Source organism: Mus caroli, unplaced genomic scaffold (assembly GCF_978045245.1).
Source record: "Mus caroli unplaced genomic scaffold, Mus_caroli_1 scaffold_2, whole genome shotgun sequence".
In the NCBI taxonomy this organism is placed as follows: domain Eukaryota; kingdom Metazoa; phylum Chordata; class Mammalia; order Rodentia; family Muridae; genus Mus; species Mus caroli.
Genome location: NW_028227257.1, coordinates 128833210 through 128852546, shown reverse-complemented (window position 1 = coordinate 128852546; position 19337 = coordinate 128833210). Strand labels below are relative to the sequence as shown.

The following is a 19337-nucleotide window of genomic DNA, read 5'->3' as shown; positions in this document are numbered from 1 at the left end:
CAAAAGATGACAAATCCTCCTCCTCCTGTGCTTTCCTTTTTAAAATCTTGGCCGAGAGCAGAAGATGCTCCCACATCAGGTAAGGCAGTCTGGGCGATCTTTCAGGGGAGCCTCCCTCCCTACTCAGGCGATTTTTAATTTGGGGCAAATCCCAGTAAAAGCATCACCACGTCTTAAGCAAGGAGATGATGGGTAAAGATGCATGCAGACCTCAAAGTGGCCTGGCAGCTTTATTCAAAGGGGACGGGTAATACGTAGAGGCCAGGGAAAGGGGATGATACAGGGACGAAATCCAAATGCTTGGCAACCTCCAGAACACAGGAAGGAATATGTGGGGCTTTCAGTTTAAACCCCAGTTCTCAGGGGAAAGGCAGAAAGGTGGGTATTTCTTATAATTACCCATCAGAAGCAAGCTGCTCCTCCCCACTCTCATACACAGCCCTGAAAATGCTTATGGTTTGAGACAGGTGTGTAAGAACTCTTTGGGAAATGCTTGTAATAAATCATGTGACTTCATACCCACCCCAGACAGCTATGCTTTAAGTTAGCGTCTCGGTACTAACTGAATCTGTGCAACACTAGCTATATCCTAAAACACTAAGGGAGGCACGCCCTGCCCTTCCCCTTTGCCAGAATGGCTGGAAATGTGCTAACTGTGGGACGCTCTCACACTATATGGTTCTTTCATTCTTTTGAGTTTGCTCTGGTATTTCACCACAGCAAGAGGAAGCTAACACAGACTGTACTTGGAGGTGGGCCCTTGAAAGGGGGTGACTGAGTCATGAAGGAAGGCCCTCATGATGGAATTAGTGTTCTAAGAGGCGGGGGATTGACGATCTTGCTTTCTCGAAGGAATGGGGCCCTTATCACAGCCTAGCTGTGGCTGCACCCTGATTCCAGCCTTTAAACTGTGAGAGATGTCTATTGTTGAAGTCACCTCTCAAAACCTGTCACAGCGGCCCAAACAAGTGGAAACATTCTCTTCACCAGGTTGATCACGTCCTCCAGGGCACAAATGTTGTTCAGACTCATGTAGTCCCATTTGTCAAGTTTTGGATTTGTTGCCTGTGTTTTTGGTGTCAGAAATATACTAAGGAAACAAAAGCATTTATACATTTGGGATTTATATGGCAAAGAAAAATAAAGACCCATCAGATTTTTTTCTTATGCTTCTCTAACGATACAGTTACAAGAATCATGGGCATGTTTGTTCACTTTAAGAGGGACTGATAGAGTTCCATTATTTATTAACCAAGAGGAGCTCTACAGAACTCCGTTATGTAAAACTGACTTACTCTATGGCTAAAGTCAAGGAAGTCGCAGACCTGGAAACAAATCGCTATGGCTTTCCTTTGTCTTTATTATTGTACTGCTAAGGTAATAGCATTAGAGGAAGAAGATCCTGGATGCTCAGAATGCAGATGCTGCTTAGCTCAATAATGACGCAGCTCACAGTTTAATTTTCTGTAAGTTTTACTTTATTATGGTGCAAAGAGGAATAAAGAGTCAGTAGAAATCATACTTGAGACATTGAATCTTTTCCAGGCAAGTGCTGATCCACAGTACGATGCTCTCTAGCAGTGCGGAGCAGCAGCAACAGCAGCGAGCCTGAGCTGTCAGTCAACGCAGCAACCAGGGTAAGCAGTCCTTTCTTCACTGTGGGCAGTTTGGCAAGTCGAGGGTGTTCTGCAAATTACTTGGATTAACGGCATTGCTGATTCACAATGTTTTCAACTTACAATGCTCATCTGCACGCCACACTATCGTAAAGCAAGAACCACCCACAAAAGCCACCGCACAGACTTCTCCCAAGATTCCCCAACAATTCTAACAGAACCACAATGTCCCAAGTGAGCTTGACCAACATTCTAATGCTATGTGGGGTTGGGTGAATGTAAAACCTGAGAAGCTCGCAACAGCATAAAAGTCATGCAAACCTATGCATGGGAAGACTTCTTTTCCTAATAATTTTAGATTTGGAGGGAAAGTGAGATTTCTTCAACATTTAGTGAGTTCTCTTTTCCAGGTTTGATTTAGATATTACTTTTTATTCCATGCTAGTCCCAGTTGTTGTCTGCTGCGTAACTTTGAATAAGTAGTTTCATATCTCTAAATCTTATCTTCTCCTATACCTCAGATGGGGAAGGGGCAGGGGAAGTGACCATGATAAGTGTGGCTGAGACTTCAAGTGACCTTTTGCCCTGCAGATTTCATGAGCTGTGTCTTAAATAGGTATGTGTCCGAAGGAGGTCCTATAAGATCAATATGTGTGCTGTGAACGTTGATCGAAACTCTAGGATATCTGCCACCCAGTTCTTCTAAAGCCTGCCTAATGTTTCTTTTCTCTATATCTCCCATTCCTTCCAAAACCAGTAGCTCTTTTCTGAGCTCAAGGTAGAACTCCTGGACACACTCTTCAATGAATTCTTTCACATGTCTGACGCTGCCAGAGCAAGACCCATCCTGGGCGTCTTGTAGACAAATGGTAGTGACGTCGCCATCCACCCTCTCCTGACACAGGACATGGTATTTGCTCAGTGTTAGATGATAAAACTCACACTTGTGTTTCAGATAAAGGAAAATATCTGTGTCGAGCACAAGTGTTTCTGGGCTGCCAGCAGGCTCAGGTACAAGGGTCCCGAGTATCGACGCAGAGTTCTCGCTTTTCTGCAGGATCCTTCTAGTCTTCTCTCCATTCCAGTTTCTCCTTTCACCAGGATCTTTCCTGTTGTTTTCTAAAGGGGAAATGGCTTTTGATATCAAAGCCTGTTTGAGCTTCATGATGGCCAGAAATGAACCTTGCACAGAGATTTTCCCACTGGGTCCCAATGGGCTAAAGTTTAAAGTTGGGATTTTCTTTTTCAGGTCCACTACTAGGCTTTCTAGCTCAATTTGAGTGCGAAAAACAGACAGATCAAGAATGGCCATCACATAGTTGAAGACCTACAACGAGAAAAGAGAAAACAATCAAGACAACACTGCCTAGCGGAGCAAAACCCGGCACACATTGTCTCCTGCCTCTCTTCCCAGTGGCTCAGCTCTAAGGTGAAGTCCAGGCTTCTGGCTTCTCGATCTAGATCACCCCTACAGAGAGCCTACGCTGTTCCACATGGAGTAACAGCCCCCACCACACACCCCAGAAATGAAAAGTAAAACAATATTTTGAGACAAAATGCTGTTTTGAAACGAAGTGCTTTTCAGAATCCATTGATATAAAAACTGTTGGTGTAAGCTCCACAGACAGACATCCCCCTGCAGTTGGGCCTGCCCTACTTCTCCCAGCTTAAATTTCAATAGCTGGCTACACCAGAAGCCTGGATTCCCTAAAGAATCTGCATGGAAACTAATGGGTTAGATTTTAACTTTTGTTCTCATACCCACTTTTCTCGCTCCTTCAAAGTTCCTTTTTAATGCTCATCTTAATTATTCTCTAGTATAAAACCTTCAGCCCTGCTATCATCCATGACAACAAAAAAGCTCATGGTCACTTTAAAAGTATCAAGGGACACATATAATATTAAAAGATAAAACCAACATTTCTAGAAGCAGCTTTTGCCTTTGAGACCTGAGAAGCCTCTTCTCTTTCCTAAGAAGCCATGGGAAGGGAGCACTTTGTATATCATTGTGTATGAAAGACTTTCCAAGAGAAATGGGATCCAGGCCTCAAACACACCCCAGGGCCCACACTCACCTTTTCACTGAAGTGAGAGACTGTGAGCCGAGGCTCTGAGCCTGGAGAGTGTTTCTTTTGTCTGATGAAGTCTTTTGCAACTAGGAAAACATTAGCATCAAAAGTGTTTGTGGCATGACACACCAGTAAGTACCTTAATTTACAAATAGAGATGTTCAATTCTATTGTTTGCAAAGTAAGTTTTGGTTTGGTTTTTTTGTTTGGTTTTTGTGTGTGTGTGTGTGTGTGTGTTTTTTTTTTTTTTGCAACATCTATCTCCTTCACCTGACATTCAGATAACATTTCCTTTGTGCTTTAACACACTAAAGTTCACCATAAATGTGTTAATAGGATACTAATTCTACTTTTAAACACACACAAATCCATACATGAGTAAAGAGCAATAGCCTAACGTCAATCCTCCATGCCACCCATCAGAGGAATACTGCCTTCGAGAAATTCCACCCTGCTGAAGTTTTTCTCCTAACTCGCTGCTAATCCTTCATCTCCTGCTCTTCACTCAACCTTGACAAATCCAGACCTCGGGCTTCTTTCCTCACTGTACCCACCCATGGCTAATCTCAATCTCTATGGCTTTAGACATCTCTACATGTATCACTTCCAAACTTCTGCTCCAGCTTCATTGTCCTAAAAGCCGTCACATGAAGGATAGCTTGATTCTTGGTCACTGCTCCCCCAAACATCCTCAAATCTGTGTCCTTGGTATTCACTGGCTCTGTGGTAGCCTCTCTACAGCTGCAACCCACTGATAGATCGCCACACTGTAACATTGTTTCAAAAGAGCAACTCCATTCCTCCGTCCCTTACTTAGAACCTCCAACAGCTCCCACTTCACCACAAGCAACCCAGAAACCTCTCCTGGACCACAGGCTGCTCAGCACCCTTGGGTCCTAGCTCCAAGCTATCCGCACCTATTTATTACTTTGCCCACATTCATTCCATTCCTGCCTTCCTCTTTCTGCAAACACTCACCGTGCTTCCACTTCCATCCTCACCACACTCCCACCCCAACAATTTTTACCAGTCCTTCATTTATCCTAGAATGCCCCTCCCCTCTATCCTCATGAATCCCTCTTTATCCCCTTAGCCACCACACCCACCCACCCCTGCTCCTTTTGCTTCATTCTGGTCTCTACTTAACTGTTAGGTAAACAGAGTGTTTCATATCTGGGAACACACCTAGTTGGTACAACACATGTCCTGCATAGATGAAACCTTGGATATTACCCCCAACATGCCTATTACACATGAAACCTTGGATATAATCTCCAACACACATACACGCACACACACACAGTTCCCAACCCAGATCTGGTAATGCAAGTTTGTAATCCCAACTGTACCGGAACAAAAGCTGGAGGCCCTCAGTTCAAGACCAGTCTAGGAATCTTGGGTAATATGATAAAATTCCATCTCAAAAAGCAAATAAGAAAGAGGGCTGGAGAGATATGTACCAGGAAAGAGCACGTGCTGCTCTTCCAGAGGATCTCATTCTCTGCACCCACATCCAGTGATTCACAATCTCCCACATGTAACTCCAGCTCCAAGGATCCGATTCCCTCTTCTGCGCTTCTCAAGCACCTCTATACACATGATATTCAGACACTCAAGCGCGTGCACACATCCACACACCATAAAATAAAAATAATAGAGATAACTCTTTTCAAATAAAATGTTAAAAGAGCAAAATTTCCTGACCCAGTCTACCTAAAACAGTACCACCCACTGCTTTTATCTCTTTATTATTCTCTATACTTTTTATTTTAACATTTATATGTTAACATATAAACAAATGTAAATAGACATATATAGATATAAATAAGGGGCAAACATATTCTACATCTGTTGCCCTAATAAATGCCCAACCTCATTGATGACCACTACATGAAAACCAAAACGACTGCCTACTCCACTCATGGATGTATTCTCTACATCTAGAATAGTATTTAGCAATATTCAGCACATGAAATATCACCTTACACCACCACTGCCGAATTTTTAAAGATATGGCAAGCCCTTCCCACAATCTCATACCTGAACATGGCTTTTCTTCCCCCACCCCCAAACAGAACATGAGCCTTTTTTTTTCCTAACACACCTGCATGGGACTTTCACTCCTGAAGGGGTAGAGCACGGAGAATGTTCTCTGGCATCTATCCTCTAGCATCTAAGCCTAAAAAAGACTGTCCCTCCTCCAGGCTGGAGTAGCAAGGACAATCTGCAGCCACCAATCTGCAGCTGGCTGTTTCAAGATGGAGTGGGAGACAGAACACCTAGTCCTAGTTCAGGTGCAGGCCATGGTTCTCAGTTCAATGTTACCAGTAACAAAGCAGACTCTTTATTAGAATTTCCACCTGAGAGCCTGGAGAGATGGCACAGTGATTAAGAGCACTGACTGCTCTGCCAGAGGTCCTAAGTTTCAAGTCCCAGCTACCACCTAGCAGCTCACAACCATCTGCAATGTGATCCAATGCCCTCTTCTGGTGTGTCTGAACACAGATGCAGTATACTCATATAAATAAAATAAATAAATAAATCTTGAAAAAAGAAAAAAAAAGGACTTTTCTTTTTTTTTAATTTTTAATATTTTTATTACATATTTTCCTCAATTACATTTCCAATGCTATCCCAAAAGTCCCCCATAGCGCCCCCCACTTCCCTACCCACCCATTCCCATTCTTTTGGCCCTGGCATTCCCCTATATTGGGGCATATAAAGTTTGCAAGTCCAATGGGCCTCTCTTTCCATTGATGGCCGACTAGGTCATCTTTCGATACATATGCAGCTAGAGACAAGAGCTCCAGGGTTCTGGTTAGTACATCATGTTGTTCCAACAATAGGGTTGCAGATCCCTTTAGCTCCTTGGGTACTTTCTCTAGCTTCTCCATTGGGAGCCCTGTGATACATCCAATAGCTGACTGTGAACATCCACTCCTGTGTTTGCTAGGCCCCGGCATCGTCTCACAAGAGACAGCTATATTTGGGTCCTTTCAGCAAAATCTTGCTAGTGTATGCAATGGTGTCAGCGTTTAGAACCTGATTATGGGACGGATCCCTGGATACGGCAGTCTCTAAATGGTCCATCCTTTCATCACAGCTACGAACTTTGTCTCTGTAACTCCTTCCCTGGGTGTTTTGTTCCCAATTCTAAGAAGGTGCACAGTGTCCACACTTTGGTCTTCATTCTTCTTGAGTTTCATGCGTTTAGCAAATTGTATCATATATCTTGGGTATCCTAAGTTTTGGGCTAATATCCACTTATCAATGAATACATATTGTGTCAGTTCTTTTGTGATTGTGTTACTTCACTCAAGATGATGCCCTCCAGGTCCATCCATTTGGCTAAAAATTTCATAAATTCATTCTTTTTAATAGCTGAGTAGTACTCCATTGTGTAAATGTACCATAATTTCTGTATCCATTCCTCTGTTGAGGGACATCTGGGTTCTTTCCAGCTTCTGGCTATTATAAATAGGGCTGCTATGAACATAGTGGAGCATGTGTCCTTTTTACCGGTTGGGACATCTTCTGGATATATGCCCAGGAGAGGTATTGCTGGATCCTCCGGTAGTACTATGTCCAATTTTCTGAGGAACCGCCAGACTGATTTCCAGAGTGGTTGTACAAGCTTGCAATCCCACCAACAATGGAGGAGTGTTCCTCTTTCTCCACATCCTCGCCAGCATCTGCTGTCACCTGAATTTTTGATCTTAGCCATTCTGACTGGTGTGAGGTGGAATCTCAGGGTTGTTTTGATTTGCATTTCCCTGATGATTAAGGATGTTGAACATTTTTTCAGGTGTTTCTCTGCCATTCGGTATTCCTCAGGTGAGAATTCTTTGTTCAGTTCTGAGCCCCATTTTTTAATGGGGTTACTTGACTTTCTGGAGTCCACCTTCTTGAGTTCTTTATATATATTGGATATTAGTCCCTTATCTGATTTAGGATAGGTGAAGATCCTTTCCCAATCTGTTGGTGGTTTTTTTGTCTTATTGATGGTGTCTTTAGCCTTGCAGAAGCTTTGTAGTTTCATGAGGTCCCACTTGTCAATTCTCGATCTTACAGCACAAGCCATTACTGTTCTATTCAGGAATTTTTCCCCTGTGCCCATATCTTCAAGGCTTTTCCCCACTTTCTCCTCTATAAGTTTCAGTGTCTCTGGTTTTATGTGAAGTTCCTTGATCCACTTAGACTTGACCTTAGTACAAGGAGATAGGAATGGATCGATTCACATTCTTCTACATGTTAACAACCAGTTGTGCCAGCACCATTTGTTGAAAATGCTGTCTTTCTTCCACTGGATGTTTTTAGCTCCCTTGTCGAGGATCAAGTGACCATAGGTGTGTGGGTTCATTTCTGGGTCTTCAATTCTATTCCATTGGTCTATTTGTCTGTCACTATACCAGTACCATGCAGTTTTTATCACAATTGCTCTGTAGTAGAGCTTTAGGTCCGGCATGGTGATTCCACCAGAGGTTCTTTTATCCTTGAGAAGAGTTTTTGCTATCCTAGGTTTTTTGTTATTCCAGATGAATTTGCAGATTGCACTTTCTAATTCGTTGAAGAATTGATTTGGAATTTTGATGGGGATTGCATTGAATCTGTAGATTGCTTTTGGCAAGATAGGCATTTTTACAATGTTGATCCTGCCAATCCATGAGCATGGGAGATCTTTCCATCTTCTGAGATCTTCTATAATTTCTTTCTTCAGAGACTTGAAGTTTTTATTATACAGATCTTTCACTTCCTTAGTTAGAGTCACGCCAAGATATTTTATATTATTTGTGACTATTGAGAAGGGTGTTGTTTCCCTAATTTCTTTCTCAGCCTGTTTATTCTTTGTGTAGAGAAAGGCCATTGATTTGTTTGAGTTAATTTTATATCCAGCTACTTCACCGAAGCTGTTTATCAGGCTTAGGAGTTCTCTGGTGGAATTTTTAGGGTCACTTATATATACTATCATATCATCTGCAAAAAGTGATATTTTGACTTCATCTTTTCCAATTTGTATCCCTTTGATCTCCTTTTGTTGTCGAATTGCTCTGGCTAGGACTTCAAGTACAATGTTGAATAGGTATGGAGAAAGTGGACAGCCTTGTCTAGTCCCTGATTTTAGAGGGATTGCTTCAAGCTTCTCACCATTTACTTTGATGTTGGCTACTGGTTTGCTGTAGATTGCTTTTATCATGTTTAGGTATGGGCCTTGAATTCCTGATCTTTCCAAGACTTTTATCATGAATGGGTGTTGGATCATGTCAAATGCTTTTTCCGCATCTAAGGAGATGACCATGTGGTTTTTGTCTTTGAGTTTGTTTATATACTGGATTACGTTGATGGATTTCCGTATATTGAACCATCCCTGCATCCCTGGGATGAAACCTACTTGGTCAGGATGGATGATTGTTTTGATGTGTTCTTGGATTCGGTTAGCAAGAACTTTATTGAGGATTTTTGCATCAATATTCATAAGGGATATTGGTCTGAAGTTTTCTATCTTTGTTGGGTCTTTTTGTGGTTTAGGTATCAGAGTAATTGTGGCTTCATAGAATGAGTTGGGTAGAGTACCTTCTGTTTCTATTTTGTGGAATAGTTTGTGAAGAACTGGGATTAGATCTTCTTTGAAGGTCTGATAGAACTCTGCACTAAACCCATCTGGTCCTGGGCTTTTTTTAGTTGGGAGACTATTAATGACTGCTTCTATTTCTTTGGGGGATATAGGGCTGTTTAGATCATTAACCTGATCTTGATTCAACTTTGGTACCTGGTATCTGTCTAGGAACTTCTCCATTTCATCCAGGTTCTCCAGTTTTGTTGAGTATAGCCTTTGGTAGAAGGATCTGATGGTGTTTTGGATGTCTTCAGGATCTGTTGTTATGTCTCCTTTTTCATTTCTGATTTTGTTAATTAGGATGCTTTCCCTGTGCCCTCTAGTGAGTCTGGCTAAGGGTTTATCTATCTTGTTGATTTTCTCAAAGAACCAGCTCCTTGATTGGTTGATTCTTTGAATAGTTTTTCTTGTTTCCACTTGGTTGATTTTACCCCTGAGTTTGATTATTTCCTGCCGTCTACTCCTCTTGGGTGAATTTGCTTCCTTTTGTTCTAGTGCTTTTAGGTATGTTGTCAAGCTGCTAATGTGTGCTCTCTCTAGTTTCCTTTTGGAGGCACTCAGAGCTATGAGTTTTCCTCTTAGAAATGCTTTCATTGCGTCCCATAAGTTTGGGTATGTTGTGGCTTCATTTTCATTGAACTCTAAAAAGTCCTTAATTTCTTTCTTTATTCCTTCCTTGACCAAGGTATCATTGAGAAGAGTGTTGTTCAGTTTCCACGTGAAGGTTGGCTTTCTATTATTTATTTTGTTATTGAAGATCAGCCTTAGTCCATGGTGATCTGATAGGATGCATGGGACAATTTCAATATTTTTGTATCTGTTGAGGTCTGCTTTGTGACCAATTATGTGGTCAATTTTGGAGAAGGTACCATGAAGTGCTGAGAAGAAGGTATATCCTTTTGTTTTAGGATAGAATGTTCTGTAGATATCTGCCAGATCCATTTGATTCATAATTTCTCTTAGTTTCTCTGTGTCCCTGTTTAGTTTCTGTTTCCATGATCTGTCCATTGGTGAAAGTGGTGTGTTGAAGTCTCCCACTATTATTGTATGAGGTGCAATGTGTGCTTTGAGATTTACTAAAGTTTCTTTAATGAATGTGGCTGCCTTTGTATTTGGAGCATAGATATTCAGGATTGATAGTTCCTCTTGGAGGATTTTACCTTTGATGAGTATGAAGTGTCCCTCCCTGTCTTTTTTAATGACTTTGGATTGGAAGTCAATCTTATCAGATATTAGAATGGCTACTCCAGCTTGTTTCTTCATACCATTTGCTTGGAAAATTGTTTTCCAGCCTTTCATTCTGAGGTAGTGTCTATCTTTTTCTCTAAGATGAGTTTCCTGTAAGCAGCAAAATGTTGGGTCTTGTTTGTGTAGCCAGTTTGTTAGTCTATGTCTTTTTATCGGGGAGTTGAGTCCATTGATATTAAGAGATATTAAGGAAAAGTAATTGTTGTTTCCTGTTATTTTTGTTGTTAAAGTTGGCATTCTGTTCTTGTGGCTGTCTTCTTTTAGGTTTGTTGAGGGATTACCTTCTTGTTGTTTCTAGGGCGTGGTTCCTGTCCTTGTATTGGTTTTTTTTCTGTTATTATCCTTTGAAGGGCTGGATTCGTGGAGAGATAATGTGTGAATTTGGTTTTGTCGTGGAATACTTTGGTTTCTCCATCTATGTTAATTGAGAGTTTGGCTGGGTATAGTAGCCTGGGCTGGAATTTGTGTTTTTTTAGTGTCTGTATAACATCCGTCCAGGATCTTCTGGCTTTCATAGTCTCTGGTGAAAAATCTGGTGTAATTCTGATAGGCTTGCCTTTATATGTTACTTGGCCTTTTTCTCTTACTGCTTTTAGTATTCTATCTTTATTTAGAGCATTTGTTGTTCTGATTATTATGTGTCGGGAGGTATTTCTTTTCTGGTCCAGTCTATTTGGAGTTCTGTAGGCTTCTTGTATGTTCATGGGCATCTCTTTCTTTAGATTTGGGAAGTTTTCTTCTATAATTTTGTTGAAGATGTTTGCTGGTCCTTTGAGTTGAAAATCTTCATTCTCATCCACTCCTATTATCCGTAGGTTTGGTCTTCTCCTTGTGTCCTGTATTTCTTGGATGTTTTGAGTTAGGATCTTTTTGCATTTTACATTTTCCTTGATTGTTGTACCGATGTTCTCTATGGAATCTTCTGCACCTGAGATTCTCTCTTCCATCTCTTGTATTCTGTTGCTGATGCTGGTATCTATGGTTCCAGATTTCTTTCCTAGGGTTTCTATCTCCAGTGTTGCCTCATTTGGGGTTTTCTTTATTGTGTCTACTTCCCTTTTTAGGTCTAGTATGGTTTTGTTCATTTCCATCATCTGTTTGGATGTGTTTTCCTGTTTTTCATTAAGGACTTCTACCTGTTTGATTAGGTTATCCTGTTTTTCTTTAAGGATTTGTAACTCTTTAGCAGTGTTCTCCTGCAATTCTTTAAGGGATTTTTGTGCTTCCTCTTTATTGTCTTCTACCTGTTTACCAGTGTTCCTTTGTATTTCTTTAAGTGTGTTATTAAAGTCCTTCTTGAAGTCCTCTACCATCATCAGGAGATATGCTTTTAGATCCGTGTCTAGCTTTTCCGGTGTGTTGGGGTGCCCTGGACTGGGCGAAGTGGGAGTGCTGGGTTCTGATGATGGTGAGTGGTCTTGGTTTCTGTTAGTAAGATTATTACGTTTACCTTTCGCCATCTGGTAATCTCTGGGGTTAGTTGTTGTCGTTGTCACTGTTTAAAGATTGGATCAGAAGCTGTGTTCCACTCACCAGCAGTCTCAAAATCCTGTGGCGGGGGTCGTGGGTAGCTGGCAGTACCCCGGTGCTGGTCCAGCCGGAAGAGGCCTGTGGTCCTACTCAGGCAGGTTTTCTGCTTCCCTAACTAATGCAGTCTCAGGTCCCGCGCGCAATTGGATTGGAGCAGAAGCTGTGTTCCACTCTCCAGAAGTCTTAAGATCCTGTGGCGGGTGTTGTGGGTAGCTGGCGAGTGTCAGCCGACCCTGCGCCCTAGCTACCCTGGTGCTTTTCTGACCGGAAGAGGCTTGTGGCCCTATGTAGGCCGGATTTCTCCCTCCCCAACCAAAGCAGTCTCAGGTCCCGCGTGATTGGACTGGAGCAGAAGCTGTGTTCCACTCACCAGCAGTCTCAAAATCCTGTGGCGGGGGTCGTGGGTAGCTGGCGGGTGTCAGCCGACCCTGCGCTCTAGCTACCCTGGTGCTGATCCGGCCGGATGAGGCCTGTGGCCCTACTCAGGCCGGTTTCTGCTTCCCTAACTAATGCAGTCTCAGGTCCCGCGCGCAATTGGATTGGAGCAGAAGCTGTGTTCCACTCACCAGAAGTCTTAAGATCCTGTGGCGGGTGTTGTGGGTAGCTGGCGAGTGTCCAGGACTTTTCACTTGGTAGTTTGAGGGATTAGAAGCAGAGAGTGTGATTATATTGCTGTTGCCACCTGAGACTTCCCTAAATAGTTGTCTTATCTAGGAGATTATATATAATTTAACTTTATTTTACACATGTTCTATATCTGCCTCCTAAGGTGTGTGTGTGTATGTATATATGTGTGTGTGTATATATATATATGTGTGTGTGTGTATATATATATATATATATGCAAAATACTTTTTAAAGTTTTCAATTTTTTTTCACTCACTGACACATTTTCATAAGCTATTTTCATATATTTTTTGCAAACATAAGACTGGCCACGTCTCAGAACAGAGTAATTTTTAATGCTACTTCAAACGCTGCCAATCCCATCAGTCATTTTAACAATATGAAATTTTAATGTCACCGAGAAAGCACTTCTCAGATAATAAAATCTTGGTTACCTTTCTTTTCCTTGAAGATGATATACGCAACTCCTTTGGGTTTTGATGGATAGATCACCTCTTCCACATGGCCACCCTCGTCTTGGAAGTAGCACTTCACTAACTGGTCCTTTAAAAGGCCAACTGGAAGTCCAGAGACTACAACTGTTCTCTCAGAAACTGTGGGATCTTTCACCTTCCACACTGATGCCTGCAGAAGACAGGTGGATACAGTTTAAATATGAGTCTATGAAATGAATCTACTGAAAGGTACCCTCACAGCTTCCACAAAGATGTCCAGCGGGACTTTGTCCACCTCATTCCATCGACCAACGTAGACCTTAGTCAAATTTGAGAGTTCTGTGCACAGTGATCCCTTCGTTTTTCTAAGAGGTAGACAATAGGAAGGCCCAAAATAATAGTATCACAAAAAAAGAAAAGGAAAGGAAAAAAGAAAAGGAAAGAAAGAAATACTTTGTTTGCTTTTTGAGATGGGGTCTTTCCATGTAGCCTAAGCTAGTCTTGGGCTTGCTATTTAGACCTGGATGACTTCAAACTCAAGAGATCCTCCTGCCTCTGTCTCCCAAGTGCTGGGATTAACAGTGTGTGCAACCACAGCCAGAGAGATGTACCTTTCTTTTTTTAACCATTTAAAAGTGGCTTTGGATACAGCTCAGTGATAGAGTACTTAAGTCGTATGTGCAATTAAAATAACTACAAAAACGGCCATGTTTGAAAGAGGCTATATATTTCCTGAATTATGGAGACCCAAGTATATAAGCCAGTGAGAAAGGTGCTCCTCTTATGGTCAGAATCAATGGGAAGTCTTGCAATAATGTGGTGGCTGCATAAACTAACCCCCACTTTCCACCATGGATCTGAAGAAACAGTGAATCACAGAGGGACAGGCTCTCGCACTGTGGAGTACACAGTGAACATCCTTCATTTAAACCCACCTGTTAAATCCACTTCTACTTAACACCTTCATTTGTCTCCCACCTCAAGTTAGGAATGTGAATCCACACAGCCTCAGCCTCACCAAGATGTCAGGACCAATTGCAGCGAAATTCAGACATAATCCATCTTAACTAGCTGAGGAAGGACTGCACGTCCCTAGCTGGACTGATGGTTAACAAACCACAAAGGAGCTTTGGGCTCTCAATGCAATGACTACTTCAAATAAGATCTGTCTGAGGAAGAAGCCTACTTCTAGCGTCCCAGAAGGACAGCAAATGAAGTGTGTCTATGTACACACACAGTGTTCCGTTCACCCTGACAGCCTTAAAAATGAAAGTAAAAGATTAAAATCAGTTCACTGGGACAGACTTCAACCGTTTTCAGGGAGACAAAAATATACACAGGTGTATGTAAGGATGAGACAGAAGAAACAAATGTAGAATAAGGAAAGGGGAATTGTGGGGTAAAGGACACAGTCTGAACAGCAGACCCTTGAGTGTGAAAAAGAGGAACACGCACAACAGGTCATGGATGGCTACCAATAAAATAATCTCTCCAGCTTGCTCTGAGCACAGTCTAGCCCCAACTTAAATGCACACACAGGCCTGAGCACACAAAGGCCATAGTGGCAGACGCTGGTACAGACCTCAGTGGAAAGTAAGGATCTTTTTTCTTAAGAAAGAAAGAAAGAAAGAAAGAAAGAAAGAAAGAAAGAAAGAAAGAAAGAAAGAAAGAAAGAGAGAGAGAGAGAGAGAGAGAGAGAAAGAAAGCAAGCAAGCAAGCTACATTAACTCTCTGGAGACTCTAGTTAGCCTGGGCACACATGAGCACTGCTGATTCTTTTCTGGCATTTGAAGGGAACGCAGCCTAAAGATCATGAGTGAACTAAATCTTTTCTTTCTTTCTTTCTTTTTTCTTTTGTTTTTTCGAGACAGGGTTTCTCTGTGTAGCCCTAGCTGTCCTGGAACTAACTTTGTAGACCAGGCTGGCCTCGAACTCAGAAATCCGCCTGCCTCTGCCTCCTGAGTGCTGGGATTAAAGGTGTGTGCCACCATGCCCGGCTAGAGTGAACTAAATCTTAAGTAAAGGAGGAAAGCACAAACAGAAAAGATACCTTTAAGCATCACTAGAAGTATTTCCCTTTATGTGACGAAGAAAAATTACACATGACTTAAGTCCAAAAGGGGGGGAACACCTTTAGCCAGCAATTAGCAATTAGACCCTGCTGGAAACTTATATGCTCCTTAGGATGCACCACTGTTGAATTTTAACTTTTAGACTAAACGTGCCAAGTCTTCGCAAAAAACTCAAAGTGGCTACAAAAGAAGATGAAACTACTCAATGCTATCAACGTAAGATTAAAGCCAGTGTTAATAGAAATTAAAGGGGAAATGACACAGTTACATTACAGACAATTATGTAACCTGATACACAGGTTAAGTACGTTATAGAAGGTACCAAACAACCTGAAGAAAAACTTGAGCAAGATTACAGCACAGCTCCCAAAGTTGAAAATGGAAGCAAGCAGTCATTCCTCCTCACTTACCATAGCGGGATTCAGAAAATGGCTAAGCCAGTGGTGGTGAGGGTCCAGAAGATGCGCGGTCTCAGAATCTCTGCCTTCCACCCAGTTGCTGAGTCAAGACGATGAGACGGCACACAGATCCTATCTAATGAGGTCATTTTTAAGTTTACTTATGTATGTATGACATTCTCAACACATACATCCTATCACTTAAGACATTACAAAAACTGTATTCATTGAACAAAACATTCCACATCCGACAACACGTTGGGCACAAGTGGCAAGCAGAAAGAAAACTGTTGCCCTGAAATTCTGTCCTCTTCAAAACATGTTCTGTACAGGGCTGGGAAAATGTCTCAGGGGTTAAGAGGCCTTGCTACTCCTACAGAGAACCTGGGTTCCATTCCCAACAACAACCTGGTGGTTCACTACAGCCTGTAACTCCAGTTCAAGGGGGTCTGACGCCCTCTTCTGGCTTTTGAAAACACCAAGCACGCATGTGATGTACATACATACATGCAGGCAAAACACACACATAAAATAAGATAAAATTATTTTAATGAATAAAAATGTGCGGTGTCGTCTTTCTGCCCTGCAGCATTCAAGGGGCTTGACAATTCATCCGGTGGGGACTCCTAGCTCAAGGATGAGAAGGTCACTTACATCATTTCAGAGGAGCTTGGTTTGCATAAAAACCATATTGCTCTGCAGAAGGAAACAGAACATCTCATTTCGAACACATACCACCCACAATAAAATCCTGTAAGACTACAGTAAAGGCCATCCAGGATTAAGAAGCAAGATTGATTCTGGCTAAAGCACGAAAGGCTCCGTGAATGAGAGGCCTTGAAGGCTGGGGTAGAACTGGAGACAACAAAACATCAAGAAAAAGAAGTTTTCAGGGGGCTGGTGAGATAGCTCAGTGGGTAAGAGCACCCGACTGCTCTTCCGAAGGTCCAGAGTTCAAATCCCAGCAACCACATGGTGGCTCACAACCATCCGCAACGAGATCTGGCGCCCTCTTCTGGAGTGTCTGAAGACAGCTACAGTGTACTTACATATAATAAATAAATCTTTTAAAAAAAAAAAAGAAGTTTTCAGGCTGAGCAGTGGCAGTGCACACCTTAGATCCCAGCACTGGGAGGCAGAGGCAGGTGGATCTCCATGAGTGTGAGGTCACGATGCTCTATAAAGCTAGTTCCAGGACAGCCAAGACTACATAGAGAAACACTGTCTTGGACAACCAAACCAAAGAGAGGGGAGGGGAGGGGAGGGGAGGAACAGGGGGAAGTTGTTTTCAGCACACAAAGCTGGGGCAGGGATGTGGGGAGCAGGGCATGGCTCATGTTGGTCAAATACAAGACAAAGGGAGACCTCCTGAAGATAAAAATCCTCAAAACTGTAACAAGTTAAAACTTACTGGGTATATGACAAAGAAGACACTTTAATGGAAGTATACTATTTGTCTTCTAGATGGTATAGTGAAAAGATGAAAATATACCAGTCCCTCAGTCTAGTCCTCAGACACTTATTGCAATTTCCCTTACAAGACGAACTTTTCAGACTTCCAGCCTTCGTGACTTCCTGACTTTTATCTCTGGGCACAGTGCCCTGCCTGACAGCCCACACCAGCCTCCTCGGTAAGTGGCTCAGGAACTACAGACCTTCCAGCCGTTCATCAATATCAAAGACAAATATCCATTTAAGCTCAGGAGAGCTCCACACCTCATCAGCACTAATGCATTCCTTAATTCAAGTGTCTTCGCACACTTCATCTTTAGAATCACCTTGTTCTGCAAAACCTCACTTCATTCCGTGGTCTCGTCAAGGTCCTGCACATCCTTCCTTCACTAACTCACTTAAGTCTGAGGACATGTGGCTACATGCCTTCTCCTGAGACCCATTATGAGCAGAGAATGACCTGTCTTCCTCTGTGCACAGTAAAGAAGAAAAACAGTCCACTCAAAGACTATGAAATAAGGGAATTTCAGCAGAGGTGTGGTGCCATTTTACAGTTTCCATGCTCTGCTTTAAGAAGATCTGGGCCTTTATGTCAGAAAGAAAGGAAGGAAGAAGAAAAAGAGGGAGGGAGAGAGTGACAGACAGACAGTGGTATAAAGTAACACTTTCTTCTTAAGTGTAGCACTAAGAAGAAATATTTCATTTGCTGTTTTGGTTTCTATTTGTTTTCTCAATAGTTTATTTTCATGCACTATACCTTGATTCTCACCAAGTAAAACACACACACACACACACAATCAGGTAAAACATATATAGAAACTCACGCACTCACTGTAACAGCTCCAAAACACAGTCATCTAGACAAAACCCCGGGTCCCTGGTCAAAGGCCTAGCTCTGGGGGAGAGAGGGACAGCAAGCCAGTGCCTTCAGCTCAGACACTTCTTACTGGCTCCTTCCAGTAGTTAGCCTCCATTTCTGGGTCACTGTCCTCGCCCCCACTCCTAACCGCAGTCCCGCCCAAACCACCTTCCGGACAAAACCCGCGAGTGCCTGCCTATTGAGCAGGGGCGGGTGAGAAAAGAGCCCGTGTCCCCACGAGTGGGAGCCAGACCTGCTGGGCCCGTGACGGCCACTTCGGGCGCGCGCTTTCGCTTTCCGGTTCCCGTTTCCCTGGAGACTCAGTTTGGAAGGGCGGAGCCCGGCTGGGTCGGTCCCTTGGCTCCTTTGAGGCTCCTGTGCAAGATGCCCCGCGGGCATCTGGGCTTCTCTCCAAACTCATTCCTAGGCCTTGCCCCGTCTCTCCAGCGCGTTCTCAAGCCCGATCCCCGACACTTCCTTCCCGCCAGCAGGGTCCGCCCAGGCTCATCACCGGTGGAACGCAGAGCACAGGAAGAAGGTACCCTCCTGCCCACAAAACTCAATCACTTGGCCGAAATGGCGCTGGAGCCTGGGACACAAGAAATCTAGCCCAGTAAAATCAAAGAAATATAAAGGCAAACGCAGAGTACGAACTCGTCTTGTAAAGAAATAGAAACTGAAATTGTGAGATACCAATATTCAACCGGTGTGCTCAAATTAGCAGATCCCACAAACCAGCAAACATTTCTAAAGATTTGGACATCTCTCAGGGACTCAGAACACAGTTCCCCACATTCGCACTTTAGCTTGCCCTATTCTTGAAGCCAAATCCCGCTGACCCCTTCCTGACTCTCTCCTGCATTTTTGTTGACCCTAAGCCAGTCACAGAAAACAGGATTCTTCTTCCCCAAAGTTGGGTCATATAAAATAGACACCTCTCGTCCCAAACAAGCTATGAAACATACTCCCCTCTCTCTGAGGGAAGTCCCATTCCCGCATTAAGGAATGCTGCACGGAGCAAAGATGAATCCACACAGGCTAGGATGGCTAATCTTGACTGTCAACTTGATTAGTTTGGGAAGAGAACCTTCAGCTGGGAAACTATCTCTATACTGTAGGCATGTCTGTGGCATTTTCTGTCCTTTTTTCATTTTTTGGTTTTTCGAGATAGGATTTCTCTGTGAAGCCCTGGCTATCCTGGAACTTGCTCTGTATACCAGGTTAGCCTTGAACACAGGGATATCAGCCTGCCTTGGCTAGAATTAAAGGGGTGTACTGCCACTATTGGAATGTGGCATTTTCTTGATTGCTAATTTAGGCAGAAGAGGTGAGCCTCCCGTGGGCGGCACCATCCTTAGGCAGGTAAAAGTGAGCAGACAGGAAGTGGTCAGCAGCAGTCCTGCCAGGCTCCTGCTTGA

At 42.9% G+C, this 19337-nt stretch overlaps 1 protein-coding gene across 3 annotated transcripts; it reads right to left on the bottom strand.

Moving 5' to 3' along the window:
- Positions 1 to 1467: 1467 nt before the first annotated feature.
- Positions 1468 to 18513, bottom strand: Rbm43 (RNA binding motif protein 43). 3 transcript variants are annotated; one of them, XM_029469783.2, is made up of 5 exons: positions 18173 to 18278; positions 15621 to 15744; positions 13139 to 13328; positions 3692 to 3771; positions 1468 to 2943 (listed from the first exon to the last, which is right to left on the bottom strand). In XM_029469783.2, exons 2-5 carry the CDS (start codon positions 15621 to 15623, stop codon positions 2185 to 2187), a joined length of 1032 nt encoding a protein of 343 aa, XP_029325643.1. In that variant the 5' UTR covers positions 15624 to 15744; positions 18173 to 18278; the 3' UTR covers positions 1468 to 2184. The 3 variants fall into 3 exon arrangements, with proteins under 3 accessions (XP_029325643.1, XP_021011770.1, XP_029325637.1); XM_021156111.3 differs by lacking the exon at positions 18173 to 18278 and adding an exon at positions 17387 to 17564; XM_029469777.2 differs by lacking the exon at positions 15621 to 15744 and having other exon boundaries at positions 18173 to 18513.
- Between the last annotated feature and the right edge of the window lie 824 nt (positions 18514 to 19337).

Excerpts from the sequence above, each read along its gene's own strand:
- Rbm43 (XM_029469777.2), bottom strand. The coding sequence starts at position 18,340 with ATGAGTTTGGAGAGAAGCCCAGATGCCCGCGGGGCATCTTGCACAGGA. Across the intron at positions 13,329-18,172 it reads GGCCGTCACGGGCCCAGCAG|GCATCAGTGTGGAAGGTGAA; the intron begins GTCTGGCTCCCA and ends TGTCTTCTGCAG. Across the intron at positions 2,944-3,691 it reads TCTCTCACTTCAGTGAAAAG|GTCTTCAACTATGTGATGGC; the intron begins GTGAGTGTGGGC and ends TTCTCGTTGTAG.